Below are 19,560 nucleotides of genomic sequence, written 5' to 3'. Positions count from 1 at the left end.
AGATGCCAAACCAGATAGTTGAGACAGATTTTTTCCGGAAATAACATCAAGATAGTTCCTTTCGATACAGAGTACAAGGGTGGATCGAGTTTTGTTTCTGAAGCAATTGGTAAAACACATAATGTTCTCTCACTTTTTTACATAATAATAACTTATATCTTCAATACTGTTTTGTTTAATGCTCTTTAACCTAATACTGTATGCGCGGAGTTTTAGCTGTGAATGTCTTAAATAACAATGCTAGCCTCAAGAGGAAAGTTTGTTGACTAAGTACCAGAGTGACGAGAATCCTTTTCTAAAAAGTCACAAGTAATTTCCTTGACGCACCGGTATGCGGTTTCGAATTATGTCTCTTCACCAGAAGTACAGTAAAATTTTAGATTGAATGTCTCTGTGATAAACACGCCTAACTGTTTATCCTAGCCTGTAACAGAGTATATGTTACTTACATTCCAGAGCCACCTCAAATTGCTCCATTCCAGTTTCCCAGCAACCTGCAAGAGGGCATGAGAGCACAAGTTTCTTGCAGCATCATATCTGGTGACTTACCGATCACCATTACATGGCGGAAAGACGGAGGGCCGCTTCCACAGGAGGCCGATGTTCACGAGCAGCAGCATGAGTTTGTCAGCAACCTGTTGTTCTCCAACCTGGCCGCTCGACACTCCGGCCACTACATGTGCATAGCGAGCAACGCAGCTGCCGTGGCCAACTACACGACCAGGCTCATTGTCAGAGGTGAGTTTTCGTGTCGTTCTGTGTACAAGCAAACAAGGATGCCCTCAGACTCCTGTGCTTCAATCTTTACTGTAAGAAATAACATTATTCTTATTTTCGATGTGCTTCCAAAACACAATGAAAATTGTATTGTTTGAAAACTTTCCCAATTCTTTCAGTTTTACGTGTTAACAAGCGCATATATAGTTTTAATGTGAGCAAAATGAAAATGAAACAAGTTTCTTTTAAAGCCTACATTTTTTTCTAAACTTACTTACAGTAATCAAAATATCCACGGGTGTACTGCCGGTCTACAGTGTCCAACGGGCACAATATTTCGGCGATCATACATGTCGCCATCATCAGGTGAACCGACGGATCTCCGTGCCGGCACGTTCACAGGAGCTCAGTCCGTCAGTTCACCTGATGATGGCGACATGTATGATCGCCGAAATATTGTGCCCGTTGGACACTGTAGACCGGCAGTACACCCGTGGATATTCTGATTATCAAATACGCCGGGAGAAACTCAAAAATCACATCTTACTTACAGTATTTCACTTGGTTACCACAAAATGGCTATGAGACAGTATTTTTTCATTGCCAATTATTAAATTCACTTGAGACGTTCCTGTAGTATTCTTCCATCTTGAAGTAAAAGTCTAACTAGTTTTCATTGAACTAAATACAGACACGTGATACTTCCTGTTTACGTGCATGGTGTGTTTCCTAACTCTGTCGTTTAGGGTATATGACACTACATGGTGATTGACTGAAATAAACGCTAAGATGTATCTTATAATGCCGAAATACAGCTTTTTACACAACTACTCTTAATTAAATGTGTCTACTTACATATGATGGTTACTAAGCTCTTGTGACACTCTTAAGTTCGCTTGCGCTTACAGACTCAACGAGTTCAAACTGTATGGTACAGAAACTTAAGTTTAACATTTACTCTCGAAGGAATGTGAAATTCACATATTTTTTGTACGTAACATTGCAGATTAACGAGTTTGACAATTAAAATGATTAATCGACATAACATAATGATTATTTGCTCATAGGACTAGAATAAAATATATTATTTTCTTTATTTTTCGTGGCTACCACTAACAACGCTGTTTGAAAAATCGTAATGGCATATCAAGCTAAAGGAAAATATAGGTACAGGCTTAAAATTCCCTCTAATTTTCAATGTCAGCGTCATTCATAAAAGAGCATCCTATTAACGTTACAAAAGAAGAAAAATGTTATGATGTGTTCTTTTATGCATTTCTGAGAAAATATTCATAGTCACTTAAAGTATCACGTATTACTGATTTCAGTTGCTCCAACATGGTTGATAGAGCCTCAAGACGTATCAGTGCTGTATCAGCACCCTGTTTCGCTTCACTGTCAAGCCAATGGTTTTCCGGTTCCTACCATCACCTGGATGAAAGCCAAAGGTTTGTTATGCCACACGTCCTTCCATGAAACATTTATATTAAATGATTAATGTCTAGTCACAAAAAAATTCTACAATTTTCAGTCTCACTGAATTATTTCTCCCCCTGCAAGGTGGCCAACCAATGGAAGACATACCCTTGGAAACAGGACAAAGAATGATAATTTCTTCTAATGGGTCAGTTATAATCAGAGCAGCGGATCCAAGTCACGAAGGTCATTACACATGTCAAGCTAGCAACGGTATTGGTCCTGAACTGAGAAAGGTTGTCTACTTACGAGTTAATGGTAAGCAGCTGAGTAAAAGTCTTAACCACTGTTGGGAGTACATTTTCCAGTCGCTGTATTTAGTTCTAAGAGAACAATATCTGATAACTTACACTGTTTTCCTTTCACAGTGCCAGCACATTTTCGCTCTAGGGCCATGAATCAGAGCGGCACTGCTGGAGAAGCCACAGTCCTAACGTGTGAGGCTGAAGGTGACCTTCCACTTCGAATATCATGGACAGCATCTCATCGGTCATTAACACCAAGCCACACACAAACGTTAGAGAGGCAGATACCCAATGGTATCGCTGCAGAACTTCACCTAGAAGATCTCAGTCGGAGAGATGCTGGACCTTATCGATGCTCTGCAACGAATGAATTTGGACAGGATGAAATGACAATTTATCTGACTGTGAAAGGTATATATCTGACATTCACGCAACAGCACTTATTTGCATGTAATAATTCATGTTATAAGTACGTTTCAAAAGAATCAAGCGTTTGGAGTTCTTTGCTACCTACAATTTTTATCTAAAACATTTTGCTGTATCTCATCTCTATACCGAGTTATTCCTCACTGTGGATTAAAATGGTCCACCTTGTATAACTATCTAGCCAGAGACACGATACTACACATACTAAGCAAATCATTATTTATCTCAACACCTTTCACTCGAGGGGCCTGCACAATTCAGGAATAATGACGAAGGGCTACACGGACTGTTAAAGATATATCTAAGTAATTTTCTTCGAGATGATTCATAATGTTCGAATACAGTATATGCTCCAAAATCATACTGCAAATTGAGGTTAGTGATATGGGTCTGTAATTCAATGGGTTACTCCTATTTCCTTTCTTGAATATTGGTGTGACCTGTGCTACTTTCCATTCTTTAAGAACAGACCTTTCGTCAAGTGAGCGGTTGTACACGATTGCTAAGAAAGGCGCTATTGTGTCTGTATACTCTGAAAGGAACCTGATTGGTATACCATCTGGGCCTGAAGACTTGCGTTTCTTAAGTGATTTGAGTTGTTTCGCAACACCTAACTCATGCTAACAGCTGTTCTGGTTTCGAATTCTGGAATATTTACTTCGTCTTCTTTCGTGAACGAATTAAGGAAAACTGTATTTAGTAACTCCGCTTTAGTGGCACCATCATCGGTAACATTACCATCGCTATGAGACGGTATCAACTGTTTTATTGCTACTGGTGTTCTTTACATACGACCAGAATCTCTTTAGGTTTTCCACCATATGTTGACACAATGTTTCATTGTGGAAACTATTAAAAGCATCTCGTATTGACGTCCGCACTAAATTTCGAGCTTCCGTGAAACTTAGCCAGTCTCGGGGATTTTGCGTTCTTCTGAATTTGGCATGCTATTTTCGTTGCTTCCGCAACAGTGTTCTGACGTGTTTTGTGTACCATGGTGGATCAGTCCCATTTCTTATTAGCTTATGCGGTATGAATGTATCTATTGCTGTCGATACTCTATCTCTGAATTTGAGCCATATCTGGTCTACACTTACATAATTAGCTTGGAAGGAATGGAGACTCTCTCTTAAGAAGTCATCAAGCGAATTTTTATCTGCTGTTTTAAATAGATATATTTTGCGTTTTTTTATAGTGGTTTTGGGTGATATGGTTTTGAGCCTCGCTACAATGACCTTGTGTTCACTAATCCCTGTATCCGTCACGACGCTCTCTATTAGATCAGCATTATTTGTGGCTAAGAGGTCAAGTGTGTTTTCGCAACCATTTACAATTCGTGTGGGCTCATGAACTAATTGTTCAAAGTAATTCTCAGAGAAATCATTTAGTACAATTTGGGAAGACGTTTTCTGTCTACCACCGGCTTTGAACATGTATTTTCGCCAACAAATCGTGGGTAGATTGAGGTCTCCACCAATTATAACTGTATGAGTGGGGTACTTATTTGTAATGAGATTCAAGTTTTCTTTAAAGCGTTCAGGTATTATATCATCTGAGTCGGGTAGTCGGTAAAAGGAGCCAATTATTATTTTGGTACGGCTGTTGAGTATAACCTCCACCAACAGTAATTCACAGGAACTATCTATTTCAACTTCACTACAAAATAAACTGCTACCAACAGACACAAACACACCACCACCTACGTTATTTGATCTATCCTTTCCGAACACGGTTTGCGCCTCTGTAAAAATTCGGCAGAATCTATCTCTGGCTTTAGCCAGCTTTCTGTTCCTATAACGATTTCAGCTTCAGTGCTTTCCATCAGCGCTTGAAGCTCTGGTACTTTTTCAGCACAGCTAAGACAATGTACAACAACAATACCGACTGTTGCTTGGTCGATTCTCGTCGTTTCTTTGCCCTGTACCCTTTGAGACTGGAGGCCTTTTTGATCTTTCCCAAGACTGTCTAACCTAAAAAAAACCACTAGTCGACGCCACAGAGCCCCTGCTACCCGTGTAGCCGCCTGACCTATTTAGCGGAACCCGAAACCCCACCACCTTATGGCGCAAGTCGGGGAATCTGCAGCCTACACGGTCGTAGAACAGTCTGAGCCTCTGATTCAGACCCTCCACTCGGCTCTGTACCAAAGGTACGCAATCGGTCCTGTCATCGATGCTGTAGATGGTGAGCTCTGCTTTCATGTTGCTAGCAAGACTGGCAGTCTTCACGAACTCAGACAGCCTCCGGAAACCAGAGAGAATCTCTTCCGAACCATAGCGTCACATGTCATTAGTGCCGACATGAGCCACCACCTGCAGTTGGCTGCACCCTGTACCCTTCATGGTATCCGGAAGGACCCTTTCCACATCTTGGATGACTCCCTCCGGTATGCACACGGAGTGCACATTGTCTTTCTCCCCTTCCTTAGCTGCCATATCCCTAATGGGCTTCATCCCCCGCCTAACATTGGAGCTCCCAATGACAAGCTATCCAACCCTTTGCGCTTGTCCGGACCTCTGAAGAAGACCGGCCACTGCCGCAACAGGCGAGGCCGCCCTTGCTGGCTCAGAAGTACTTTCAGCAGTGGGCAGTACCTCAAACCTGTTACGAAGGCGTAAAGGTACAGCCTTGCGGCCAGCACTAACTTCCGCCTTCCGCCCAGCGATTCACGACCCCGCCACAGTTCGCCAATCGCCGTCAGGCAAGTGTCGACCGGCAGGGATTAGCCCGCATCTCGTGGTCGTGCGGTAGCGTTCTCGCTTCCCACGCCCGGGTTCCCGGGCTCGATTCCCGGCGGGGTCAGGGATTTTCTCTGCCTCGTGATGGCTGGGTGTTGTGTGCTGTCCTTAGGTTAGTTAGGTTTAAGTAGTTCTAAGTTCTAGGGGACTGATGACCATAGATATTAAGTCCCATAGTGCTCAGAGCCATTTGAACCATTTCGACCGGCAGGGACGTCCGAATCCGAGGGCGCAGTGGCATCAGGAGATCGCAGGCGATGCTACAGCTTCCAGAGACACCAAAGCGCTCGCCTCGGGTGTCTCAAAGTCACCGCGGCCCAGGGCAATAGCCTGGAGCATGTCGACCACGGCCAACACATCTTCCAGCTGTTTACGGACGGTGGCCAATTCCCCCTGAATCCGTACACAACAGGCTCAGTCCCTATCCATCCCTAACAATTTTTTTTCCTCTCTTTTATCTCACAAGCCGTTCAAAACAAACAGATGACTGACGACTAAGCAAATTTACACTATACGGGTACTAAAGCGCGATGCTACAACTCTCAAATACAATAATACGCCCGAAATTTGTGAATTAAACTATGCACGAACCCAAAAACACGCAAATAAATTAAGAATTAAACTATAAAACAAATAAGTGAGCTAAAAGTGTGACTTGCTGCTGGCTGCTGCTTATCCAACGGCGGCAGGGAGTGTCCAAGCAAAGAGGAGTACTGAATTTCTTTTCGTGGAAAACCGGATCATCAAAAATATTCACAGGCGTTCATAGAATATTTACGGACACCAAGCTGTGGATAATAGCACGATAAATCTCTGGGCAAAAACCGTCCGCCGTCAACAAACTATGGAGAGGGGAATCTGATCTCCCATTAGCAGACTGGTCCCACACAGCTGTGACGCCTGCAGTGTTGCGAAGTGCGGGCACTATTATTCGCGGTGATCAACAAATAACAATCAAGCAGCTTGGTACCGTTGACACACTTGTGCACAAGTTAGCGTATACAAAGGTTCCTGGTCGCTGGGTTCTCTAAACCTACGGAGGAGCATGAAGCGTAAAGAAGGATCATCTATGCCGAGCTGCTTCACTGTTTTGAGGATTGTTTTGCCTCATCCGTCCTGCAGCCCAGATCTCGCACCTTGTACCTTCCGTCTTTTATGTCCACTGAAGGATGGACTCGAAACATAGCAGCAATTATGGGTAAGTTAGTGATTCAGCAAGAACTAACAAGAACTTAGCTGATAACCCTCACTGAAACAGTGCTACCATGACGACATACAGGCTCTCACATTAATGGGGCGAAGGCCATAGAGATGAACGGAGATCGTGTTGAAAAATAGTGTTTTATGTTACTAAAAGCCTTACCTGACACCTTCTAGATGCAGGTTGCCTGTTTAATGGCCCTCATGGGCAACAAAAACGTTATTTCCAGTATTTCATGTAATTACTGACCGATTTTAAAAATTTAAAATGCTGTCATTATCTCCTCATTAAGAGGTATAATCTTACATTAAAGGTTTAATACAGTAAGACAAGTATTACAGCTAGAAATTGAGTATGTGTCTTCAGGCAGCGTAACACATGGCAGGCAAAAGTACCCATGTTGCATTTATCCACTATTTGAGAATGAGAGCACTTAGCGCCTATCAACAAGCTTTACACACAATATCAAACCTTTATGAAACGTTCTCTTGCTGATATCTCCAGAAAATGATTAAATGGAAAACGTTTGTTGCGTACTACAGTTCCATTATTCTTGCAGTGAAACTTGAGCATGAGGCATGACATTTTAATTTATTACTGTGTTATTACTAACTCGATTCGCAACATGTTCTGCAGACAGTATCCACATATATCACTTAATGTGTCTGCAAAATTATATGGTTATGCGACACGTAGTCAGGAGATATGACATCATAAATATTGAGGTGCATGAAAAAATAGTCGCTTAAAACAGTGAATGAATAATCGTATGGCATTGTTGGCCGGGAGGCCCGATGCGGGGAAGTTTGGCTGCCGTATTGAAAGTCCGTTGTAGTTGACGCCACTTCGGCGAGTTGCGTGTCAATGATGATGAAGAACACACACACCCAGCCATCATGAGGCAGAGGAAATCCCTGACCCCGCCGGGAATCGAACTTTTTTTGTGAGTAAACAATATAATTCTATAGGCACATAGTAAAGGAAATCATTTAAAAAAAATTATGAGTATTTGGCACTTTCCACTAAGAAATGCTTATCTCCTAGACAATACAGTACAAATAATGAAAAAAAATAATTTAAAAAAACTGGTAGTACTACTGGGCATACTTTTGACACTGTTTTGGCTGCGAGCATGACAGATGTTTGGTGAGAAGCACTTTGCATCACTGATTTCACTAAGAGGAAACGCTTTATACTACTATACCTCATTATTTGACACGAGAGGAGAAAGCACTTTATCTTTTCTGTTGCATTTATTCACTATCGCTGCACACGTTATTCTTGTGGTGAGTGTCGTGACGTGGTTGGTGGCAATGCTGAGAGCCACAGGCTGGGGAGGACTCTGGCGATCGCTGTCTGCAGTGGAATCTGCAGGAAGTTTCTGAAGTTCTCGCGGTGGCGCCTGTGTTGCTGAGCCGTCTTGTTCTCCTCCCAGAGGTCCATGAGGAAGGCCAGCTGGTCGGTCTGCCTCCGCGCTACGATGGCGTGTGCCGTCATGGCGAGGATCCAGAGAGTCGCCAGTCGCTTGGGTCGTGGAAATGGGTTGCAGTCTGGGGCGGTGATTGCTTCCACTGTGATGCTTCCCAGCGCCGTTCTGTTGATGTGGGCCACCTTCTGCTGGCACGCTTCCCAGATGTTGATGGAATGCCCGCAGGTGAATCGGTGCTCGAGGGTGTCGGTCATGGCACATACGTCGCACTTGTCACTTGCGACGAGTTTTATCTCCGCCAGTCTTTGGTTGGTTGGTACTGTTCTGTTAACTATTTTGTACCACGTCTCCTTCGCATGTTTAGGCAACACGTTTTGCGAGACGTTTCCCCATATTTATTTCCAATTGGATTGCGGGAGTTTGTGTTCAATTTTGTTTTTTGCCGGCTTCCCCCTGAGGGCCCAGTATATTCTCTTGGCTGTTCCGTGGCTGGGGTTCGCCACGGTTTTCAGAACGTAACTTTTGTTGGCGTAGTGCAGCCTGACGTGTCGCATTCTGAAGGGAATGTGCCTCGTGTCGACCGGCACTTCTTCTGATGCGGGCTTGTATCTTCCAATTATCTTGGTTGTGACGCTGTCAGGATTTTTGTCCTGGATGGCGAGCGTTCGTTTTAGTAGAAGGGCTGCACATTTGGTCTTTATATCAACTAGACCTAGTCCCCCTTCTTTCGTTGGCGCCGAGCACATTGCTTGTGCCACTTTGAATATATTTCGACGCCACAAGAGGTAGTACACTACGCTCGTTAGTGCTCTCGCAATTTCTGTCGGTATGCTTAAGATTTGCGCCAGGTACCATGCTTTTGACAGAATCGCCGCATTTATCAGGTCTGTTTTCTGGTCGATTGTTAATTTCCGATTCGCGTGCTATCTGGAGAGACCTCTTATGGTGTGTAGCACGTCCCTCCAGTTGTATGTGGCCATTCTAAGTGGACAAGACTGTATATATATATTCCATGAACTTTATGGCTTTATGCTATTTTATACCACTGACTGTCTGGTTTGAGTCGTTGATTCCCGGGACCCCGTGCGCGGGAAGCGAGAACGCTACTGCAAGACCACGAGCTGCGGACGAAACAAAGTGAAAATGACCTAGACTACATTCATCCAGTATTTGATAATGATAGCAGTGGACGACTTCCCACGAACTTCGAACATAATTTTAAACCTTGTCTAAGCTTTTTCTTTCTTACAGGTTAATGTTAAACACTTAACATATTAACTTACCTGTAAAGTAATCAGACTTTGCAAGCTGTTTTACACACGTAAGTTTGATTGTTTAAGGAATCAGGGGTGCTAGGGTCTGCTAGTGGTAAATGAAATAGGGAACGGTATGACGTATTTAAATCATTAATAAAACCATCCTGCTTTGAGAAAAAAGTGTTGTGTTTCTTATTGAACGTTCTCTCGTACAATGAAAATCTGTTCCAGAGCCTCCTGAATCTCCAGGACGAGTTGAGGTCTTGGAGACTAACAGCCGTTGGGTGAACGTCGCATGGGGCACTCCCTACTCGGGCCACGCGCCGATTTCACACTACATAGTGCAGTTCCAAGAGGAGGACTCGAGTTTAAATGTATGGAACAACGTCACTGTCGGAGGCAGCGCACGCACAGCGCGCCTAGGCGGACTGAAACCAGCCACGGCGTACAAACTGAGGCTCGTGGCCGTGAACGAGGTCGGACCCAGTGCCCCGAGCGACCCAACAACTGCTTACACTTTGCAAGAAGGTAAGGTCTCATTTCTAAACAGCTTTCATCAGTGGAAATCTTTTGTTTGATCTAAAACGAATTCTGTGTTACAGCTCCGAGTGGTCCGCCTATTGATATCTCAGTCGAAGCCACCATGCCTGAATCCCTGTTAGTCAGATGGAAGGTAAACATCTACTTCACGCAATAAAAACAACAAATATTACACCAGATAAACAGCCAGCCAACATGACACATAAATTCACTCTTTATTTTTAATATCATTATCACAAGTAGCCCCCTAACGAAACCCATTGTTCCACTATTTATTATCATTATCATTATCATTATTATTATTATTATTATTATTATTGTTAATTATTATTATTAGTCTCCTAACACAGCTCACCATTCGTGGGGATTAAGATCAGTTATTTGAACCACACACTTGCTTTGTAGTTAAAGTAACGGCAATGGTATCCACTGAGGCACAAAGGAATAAGATGAAATGTACAATTCGTTGTGGGTCAGATATGGGTCTATTTAAGGTGATTTACGTTTACCGCGATGTTCTAAACCGTTTGCGGCAGGGCCTTCAACGTTGTTTCCATCGATTTTATGGAATGCAAAGACATCATCACGATATTTGACATTTTAATATTATTTCTCCCCCCCCCCCAAAAAAAAAATAAAAAAAAGTAGCAAAAAGGCACGAAAATGCCACAGGCACCAAAAGGAACCTCTAAAAAGATATCAAGGAATTGACATTAGTGTAGATTGGAGACAGACACGAGCTTATACAGATACTCAACCTGTCTGGACATACTAAATGTGTTATAGCTAATGTGCTGTAGTTTTAAGACTGAATTAAAGAGCTTGCAAAAAAAATGGTTCAAATGGCTCTGGGCACTATGGTACTTAACAGTTATGGTCATCAGTCCCCTAGAACTTAGAACTACCTAAACCTAACTAACCTAAGGACATCACACTACACCCAGTCATCACGAGACAGAGAAAATCCCTGACCCTGCCGAGAATCGAACCCGGGAATCCGGGCGCGGGAAGCGAGAACGCTACCACACGACCACGAGCTGCGGACTGAAGAGCCTTCTATTGAGCGTCTCCTACTTATCCAGCGAACAGTGTATTCACATAAACTCTTCTAATTAATGTTTTAGGTTAGTTTATAATTAGTATTATTACTGTAATAGTCTTTCAAAGTGTAAATTCTTTTCATTGCACTGCACATGAAGTGTATATCTCTGTCTTCTTTCCACTTACTGGAGACGACTTTCGACGGAGTCCGTGGAATATGACCAGTGCAATATATTTATTTTCTTGCACTTAGTCCATGTTTGGATTCATTCTGGCAACTGTTTCTGAGTGTTACAACTTTCAGAAACTTTGATCATCCTGCAGATTATACTTTTTGTTCATGCGCGCCATGGCGATAAAACTGGATGATCTACGATGTCTCTTCTTGTGTGGAATGAGGTAAATTCCGAGCGCGCCGAATCCCAGCTGTCCCTAACTTCGCTCACAAACTGCTTTTTACATCAATAGAAAGACTATCTTTATCTCCCGTTCGGACAAGCCTCTCTAGAATCTGTAGATAGTAGCGAGAGCGAATGGCAACAACGAGCGAGGTAGGGCAGTGGTTAGCGCACTGGACTCGCATTCGGGAGGACGAACGTTCAAACCCGCGTCCGGCCATCCTTATTTAGGTTTTCTGTGATTTCACTAAATCGCTTAAGGCAAATTCTGGGCTGGTTCCTTCACAAGGGTACAGCTGATTTCCCTAGCCCGACCTTCTGCTCCGTCTTCAATGACCTCATTGTCGACGGGACATTAAAGACTAATCTCCTTCTCCTCCTCCGAATGGCAAGAAGCCATCTTGCCTTGTATCTCCATTATCGTGGTACATCGGCCACTTTAGTGCTTGCTTGTTGGTTTTTTGATTGCATTGGTGGAGAGTAAACCTCCTAAACCGCATGTTAGTCTGAGAAACGATCGATAAGGAAACCCATTTCGTTCACCGCATAGACTTCCGTTACACCAGGACTATGTTGCTGTTTCACATTTTGCCAAGATTTTAAAGCAGACTGAAGTAAAAATTTTGCTGTTGCGGTATGTTCCTGTCCCGAGTTGGCCTTCCTCTGCCTTCCCTCCCCCCCCCCCCCCCCTTATCAACCCCTCACGACAAGTGAACCAACACGTTATGCAACATTTTCAATAAATACTTTATTTCTCCACCAGACAGTCTAGTACACGCGATAGATGTGCATGAACAGATACCCCCGGGTTCCCGGGTTAGATTCCCGGCGGGGTCAGGGATTTTCTCTGCCTCGTGATGGGTGGGTGTTGTGTGATGTCCTTAGGTTAGTTAGATTTAAGTAGTTCTAAGTTCTAGGGGACTGATGACCATAGATGTTAAGTCCCATAGTGCTCAGAGCCATTTGAACCATTTGAACAGATACCTACACTGTTCGTTCATTTCTCAACACTACCTCACCATCTCTAAAAAGTCATCTGAGACTACACCATCTTTATGATTTTGGGATCTCTATCTCACCATGATGTAATGCAGTTGGTATCTTCTCTTGCACACATTCTTTATACTCCCCCATTCCTACAATGAAACCCATATTACCCCATAGTTTTGTCTTCCCTTCCCAATGATTACTATCTTTTCATCTCCCTTCATATTGCCCGAGCTATCTCTCTCTTCCTCTTTTGCTGGTGATATCTATACCTGAGATATTGCTGTTGGTTTACTGTAGATTATGATGAGAATATTCCTTGCCACTGAACTGTTTACAGTAACTTGCTCTTTTCCTCTCCTGCCTATTCATAAAAAATCCTATTCCCTTTATACGAGGGGTGTTCAGTAAGTAATGCAACACATTTTTTCTGAAAGCAGATTGGTTTTATTCAAGGTTCCAATCCACCATATTATCCCCCACTCTTTTACCAAAAACGTCTTATTTTTCAACATAATCTCCGTTCACGGTGACGTCCTTACACCACCTTACTGGAAGGGCCTGTATACCCGCATGGTACCACTCTACTGGTCGATGTCAGAGCCACCATCTTGCTGCATAAATAATCTCCTCATCATCCACATTCTGCGTCCTGCATATTGCATCCTTCACGGGACCAGACACAGGGAAGTCAGAAGGTACGGGATCCAGGCTGTAAGGCAGATGAGGAAGAACAGTCCAATGAAGTTTTGTGAGCTCCTCTAGGGTGCACAGGCTTGTGTGAGGTCTTGCGTTGTCATGGAGAAGGAGAAATTTGTTTCATTTTTGTGGCGACAAACACGCTGAGATCGTTTCTTCAGTTTCCTGAGGGTAATAAAATACGCGCCAGAGTTGATCGTTGCACTATAACGGAGAACATCAAACAGGATAACCCCTTCAGAGCCCCAGAAGACTGTCACCATGACTTTACCGGCTCAGGGTATGGCCTTGAACTTTTTCTTCGGAGAAGAGGTGTTGTGGCGCCGTTCCATGGATAGCCATTTTGTTTCCGGTTGGAAGTTATGATCCTGTGTTTCATCGCCTGTGACGATGTTAGACAAAATGTTGTCACGATCGGCCTCATAAAGTGTACGCGATTACGGACAGACGGTCTTCCGTTGCTCTTAGTGGTCTTCCGTTAGGCGGTGAGGAACCCAGCAGGCACACCCTTTTGAGTAACCCAACTGGTGGACGAGCGTGTCAGCACTATCAGCAGAGACGTACAGTTGAGCAGCGAGGTGTGGATTGTGATTCATTGATCACCGCAAATAAGAGTGTCCGCATGTTCCAACACTGCAGGAGTCACAGCTGTGTCTGGCCAGCCATCACGTGGGAGATCAGACGGGTTTGCGAAACCTCGTTGTGAAGATGACAGACACCTCACCTAACGATTCTCCATGCTTTTGTCCATTGCAAGCGTCTAGAATATATCTGGTTTTCCGCTCGCCAATGGAAACTATATGACACCTCTCTGCTTGGAACGCACCTCCGTTAAAACTAAACTAAACCCCGTCTGAACAGACCTTGGAAGGTACCGACCGGCCGCCCTGTCATCCTCAGCCCACAGGCGTCACTGGATGCGGATATGGAGGGGCATGTGGTTAGCACACCATTCTCCTGACCGGATGCCAATTTACGAGACCGGAGGCGCTACTTCACAGTCAAGTAGCTCCCCAGTTTGCCTCACAAGGGCTGAGTGCACCCCGCTTGCCAATAGCGTTCGGCAGACCAGATGGTCACCCATCCAAGTGCTAGCCCAGCCCGACAGTGCTTAACTTTCGTGATCTGACGGGAACCTGTGTTACCACTGCGGCAAGGCCGTTGGCACGCATCTCCATTACAAACTGCATTTTGAAGGCTACGTATAGCGCCGCAATCTGTCGGAACACCATGAAACTACAGTATATGGACTGAGGCGGGAATATTCCCCGATGTCCCACAGTAAATTCCGCTTTTTTCAACCGAATTGGCCGAGAAAAAATGTGTTGCATTACTTTTCGAGCGACCCTCGTACTGCTTTTGGCTGCTGTCATTACCCAGTGCTTATCTGATCACTAATTTTTCTTTCCATTTCATAGTACGTGCATGAGGCTTTGTATTTCCCTTTTCAGATTTTCAAGCTTGCGTACCATATTCAGATTTCTGACATTCCGTCTTCCAAAATGTAGAATTTTACCGTTTCCTTGGCATTTCAATCCTTTCTTCATTGTCACTCCCTATTGGCAGCATTCTTCTGGAGACCTAAAGGGAGAATAACCAGCAACTTTTTGCCAGTGGAAAGATCACCAAGACGCCGTTTCATTTACAGACTACATTTCTCACAGATACGCGTCATGTGTTTCTAGTGAAGAGATTCTCGAAACTTCCTGGCAGATTAAAACTGTGTGCCGTACCGAGACTCGAACTGGGGACCTTTGCCTTTCGCGGGCATGTGCTCTACCAACTGATCTACCCAAGCACGACTCACGCCCCGTCCTCACAGCTGTACTTCTGCCAGTACCTCGCCTCCTACCTTTCGTGTTCCAAAATGTAGTAGTTTGGAAGGTAGGAGGCGAGGTACTGGCAGAAGTAAAGCTGTGAGGAGGGGGCCTGAGTCGTGCTTGGGTAGCCCAGTTGGTGCCGGCACGGTAGCTCAGCGTGTTCGGTCAGAGGGCTGCGTGCTCTCTGTAATAAAAAAACTGAGTCAAGGAATCAACGATCAGCTTGAACGAATGTCTTGTGACGTACGCCCAGACCAAACGAAACGAACTACATCGAACTTGGTAGAGCACTTGCCCGCGAAAGACAAAGGTTCCGAGTTCGAGCCTCGGTCCGGCACACAGTTTTAATATGCCAAGAAGTTTCATATCAGCGCACACTCCACTGCAGAGTGAAAATCTCATTCTGAAGAGATTCTCGTATGTACTAGACATGACTGTTTGCAGTGCTTTCTCATTATTGTGTTAATCGGACAGTAATGGAGCTTTCCACTTATGAATGGACAGTAAGTTACAATTAATTTTATTTACACTAAGGGTCCACTGCCATTTCCTAACCAAGCACCCACCCTCCGCTGGCTTTCCTGCGTTTCGGTTCAATTTAATTTTAATGCGAGTTCTCTACATACAATAGCATCTTCTGTAAACAGTCTCGTGCAGATTTCTTCGTTTTCCAAAATATCAGGAAGCAGCAAAACTGAAAACTGGTATCTGAAAAGACAAGTATAGGTAGTACGGTACCTATTCCATCTTTTCTGCACGCTTCCCCCTCGAGTATTCTCGCCGTACACCTCAGTCGTCAGAAGTCAAAAGTTTTCGGCCCACGTGAGTCGAGCTGAACCCGGCAAACTATGGTATCAGGCAATGCCGTCTGCAACATGCATGTTCAGTGCATGCAAGGCACTCAACTGAAAATAATCTTGTTGTTGTTGCGGTCCTCAGTCCTGAGACTGGTTTGATGCAGCTCTCAATGCTACTCTATCCTGTACAAGCCTCTCCATCTCCCAGTACCTACCGCAACCTACATCCTTCTGAATCTGCTTAGTGTATTCATCTCTTGGTCTCCCTCTACGATTTTTACCCTCCACGCTGCCCTCCAATTGGTGATCCCTTGATGCCTCAGAACATGTCCTACCAACCGGTCTCTTCTTCTTGTCAAGTTGTGCCACAAACTCCTCTTCTATCTAGTTCTATTCAATACCTCCTCGTTAATTATGTGATCTACCCATCTAATCTTCAGCATTCTTCTGTAGCACCACATTTCGAAAGCTTCTATTCTCTTCTTGTCCAAACTATTTATCGTCCATGTTTCACTTCCATACAAATACTTTCAGAAATGACTTCCTGATACTTAAATCTATATTCAGTCTTAACAAATTTCTCTTCTTCAGAAACGCGTTCCTTGTCATTGCCAGTCTACATTTTATATCCTCTCTCCTTCGACCATCATCAGTTATTTTGCTCCCCAAATAGCAAAACTCCTTTACTACTTTAAGTGTCTCATTTTCTAATCTAATTCCCTCAGCATCTCCCGACTTAATTCGGCTACATTCCATTATCCTCGTTTTGCTTTTGTTGATGTTCGTCTTATATCCTCCTTTCAAGACCCTATCCATTACGTTCAACTGCTCTTCTAAGTCCTTTGCTGTCTCTGACAGAATTACAATGTCATCGGCGAACCTCAAAGTTTTTATTTCTTCTTTAATACCTACTCCAAATTTTTCTTTTGTTTCCTTCACTGCTTGCTCAATATACAGATTGAATAACATCGGGGATAGGCTACAGCCCTGTCTCACTCCCTTCCCAACCACTGCTTCCCTTTTATACCCCTCAATTCTTATAACTGCCATCTGGTTTCAGTACAAATTGTAAATAGCCTTCCGCTCCCTGTATTTTACCCCTGCCACCTTTAGAATTTGAAAGAGAGTTTTCCAATTAACATTGTCAAATGCTTTCTCTAAGTCTACAAATGCTAGAAACGTGGATTTGCCCTTCCTTAATCTAGCTTCTAAGATGAGTCGTACGGTCAGTATTGCCTCACGTGTTACAACATTTCTACGGAATCCAAACTGATCTTCCCCAAGGTCGGCTTCTACTAGTTTTTCCATTCTTCTGTAAAGAATTCGCATTAGTATTTTGCAGCTGTGACTTATTAAACTGATAGTTCAGTAATTTTCACATCTGTCAACACTGCTTTCTTTGGGATTGGAATTATTTAAAAAATGGTTCAAATGGCTCTGAGCACTATGGGACTTAACATCTATGGTCAACAGTCCCCTAGAACTTAGAACTACTTAAACCTAACTAACCTAAGGACATCGCACAACACCCAGTCATCACGAGGCAGAGAAAATCCCTGACCCCGCCGGTAATCGAACCCGGAATTGGAATTATTATATTCTTCTTGAAGTCTGAGGGTATTTCGCCTGTTTCATGCATCTTGCTCACCAGATGGTAGAGTTATGTCAGTACTGGCTCTCCCAAGGCCGTTAGTAGTTCCAATGGAATGTTGTGTACTCTGGGGGCCTTGTTTCGGCTCAGGTCTTTCAGTGCTCTGTCAAACTCTTCACGCAGTATCGTATCTCCCATTTCATCTTCATCTACATCCTCTTCCATTTCCATAATATTTCCATCAAGTACATCGCCCTTGTATAGACCCTCTATATACTCCTTCCACCTTTCTGCTTTCCCTTCTTTGCTTAGAACTGGGTTTCCATCTGAGCTCTTGATATTAATACAAGTGGTTCTCTTTTCTCCAAACGTCTCTTTAACTTTCCTGTAGGCAGTATCTATCTAACCCCTAGTGATATAAGCCTCTAAATCCTTACATTTGTCCTCTAGCCATCCCTGCTTAGCCATTTTGCACTTCCTGTCGAACTCATTTTTGAAACGTTTGTATTCCTTTTTGCCTGCTTTATTTACTGCAATTTTATATTTTCTCCTTTCATCAATTAAATTCAGTATTTCTTCTGTTACCCAAGGATTTCTACTAGCTCTCGTCTTTTTACCTACTTGATCCCCTGCTGCCTTCACTACTTCATCCCTCAGAGCTACCCATTCTTCTTCTAGTGTATTTCTTTCCCCCATTCCTGTCAATTGTTCCCTTATGCACTCCCTGAAACTCTGTACAACCTCTAGTTTAGAATGTTTATCCAGGTCCCATCTCCTTAAATTCCCACCTTTTTGCAGTTTCTTCAGTTTTAATACACAGTTCATAACCAATAGATTGTGGTCAGAGTCCACATCTGTCCCTGGAAATGTCTTACAATTTAAAACCTGGTTCCTAAATCTCTGTCTTACCATTATATAATCTGTCTGCTACCTTCTAGTATCTCCAGGATTCTTCCATGTATACAACGTTCTTTCATGATTCTTGAACCAAGTTTTAGCTATGATTAAGTTATGCTCTGCGCAAAATTCTACCAGGCGGCTTCCTCTTTCATTTCTTAGCCCCAATCCATATTCACCTACTACGTTTCTTTCTCTCCCTTTTCCTACTACCGAATTCCAATCACCCATGACTATTAAATTTTCGTCACCCTTCACTATCTGAATAATTTCTTTTATTTCATCATACGTTTCTTCAATTTCTTCATCATTGCAGAGCTAGTTGGCTTATAAACTTGTACTAATGTAGTAGGCGTGGGCTTCATATCTATCTTGGCCACAATAATGCGTTCACTATGCTGTTTGTAGTAGCTTACCCGCATTCCTATTTTTCTGTTCATTATTAAACCTACTCCTGCATTACCCCTATTTGATTTTGTGTTTATAACCCTGTAGTCACCTGACCAGGGGTCTTGTTCCTCCCACCACCAAACTTCACTAATTCCCACTATATCCAACTTTAACCTATCCATTTCCCTTTTTAAATTTTCTAACCTACCTGCCCGATTAAGGGATCTGACATTCCACGCTCCGATCTGTAGAACGCCAGTTTTCTTTCTCCTGATAACGACATCCTCTTGAGTAGTCCCCGCCTGGAGATCCGAATGGGGGACTATTTTACCTCCGGAATATTTTACCTAAGAGGACGGCATCATCATTTAATCTTACAGTAAAGCTGCATGCCCTTGGGAAAAATTACGGCTGTAGTTTCCCCTTGCTTTCAGCCGTTCGCAGTACCAGAACAGCAAGGCTATTTTGGTTAGTGTTACAAGGCCAGATCAGTCAATCATCCAGACTGTTGCCCTTGCAGCTACTGAAAAGGCTGCTGCCCCTCTTCAGGAACCACATGTTTGTCTGGCCTCTCAACAGATACCCCTCTGTTGTGGTTCCACCTACGGTACGGCTGTCTGTATCGCTGAGGCACGCAAGCCTCCCCACCAACGGCAAGGTCCATGGTTCATGGGGGGGCTGAAAATAATGTGATAACCGAAATAGACAGGACAGATAGCACATTACCATATACCTTTATAGCCAGAAGCAAAAGATGACTTATTTTAAACAATTTACTGTGACTGCAAAAGCTTTCATCAAGAAAATGTTTAGAAAATACTGTAGTGAAATGGCAGACTGTCCATATTAATGTATTTTCAGGTAGTATAGAAATTATACAACAGCCAGATACACTACTATTGCTCTGCTGTT

General features: G+C 43.4%; 1 protein-coding gene across 1 annotated transcript in view; it reads left to right on the top strand.

Moving 5' to 3' along the window:
- The first annotated feature begins 582 nt into the window (after positions 1–582).
- Positions 583–19,560, top strand: part of LOC124799311 (Down syndrome cell adhesion molecule-like protein Dscam2) — a 250,854-nt gene continuing 231,876 nt past the window's right edge. Inside the window, exons 1-6 of the mRNA XM_047262898.1 lie at positions 583–738; positions 2,046–2,165; positions 2,278–2,451; positions 2,562–2,849; positions 9,720–10,016; positions 10,091–10,161. Coding sequence (XP_047118854.1) covers positions 678–738; positions 2,046–2,165; positions 2,278–2,451; positions 2,562–2,849; positions 9,720–10,016; positions 10,091–10,161 — 1,011 coding nt within the window. The 5' untranslated portion in view covers positions 583–677. The remainder of the gene's footprint in view (positions 739–2,045; positions 2,166–2,277; positions 2,452–2,561; positions 2,850–9,719; positions 10,017–10,090; positions 10,162–19,560) is intronic.

Source organism: Schistocerca piceifrons, chromosome 5 (genome assembly GCF_021461385.2).
Source record: "Schistocerca piceifrons isolate TAMUIC-IGC-003096 chromosome 5, iqSchPice1.1, whole genome shotgun sequence".
Classification (NCBI taxonomy): domain Eukaryota; kingdom Metazoa; phylum Arthropoda; class Insecta; order Orthoptera; family Acrididae; genus Schistocerca; species Schistocerca piceifrons.
Note: the sequence above shows the minus strand (reverse complement) of the source record. Positions and strands in the feature narration are given on the sequence as shown.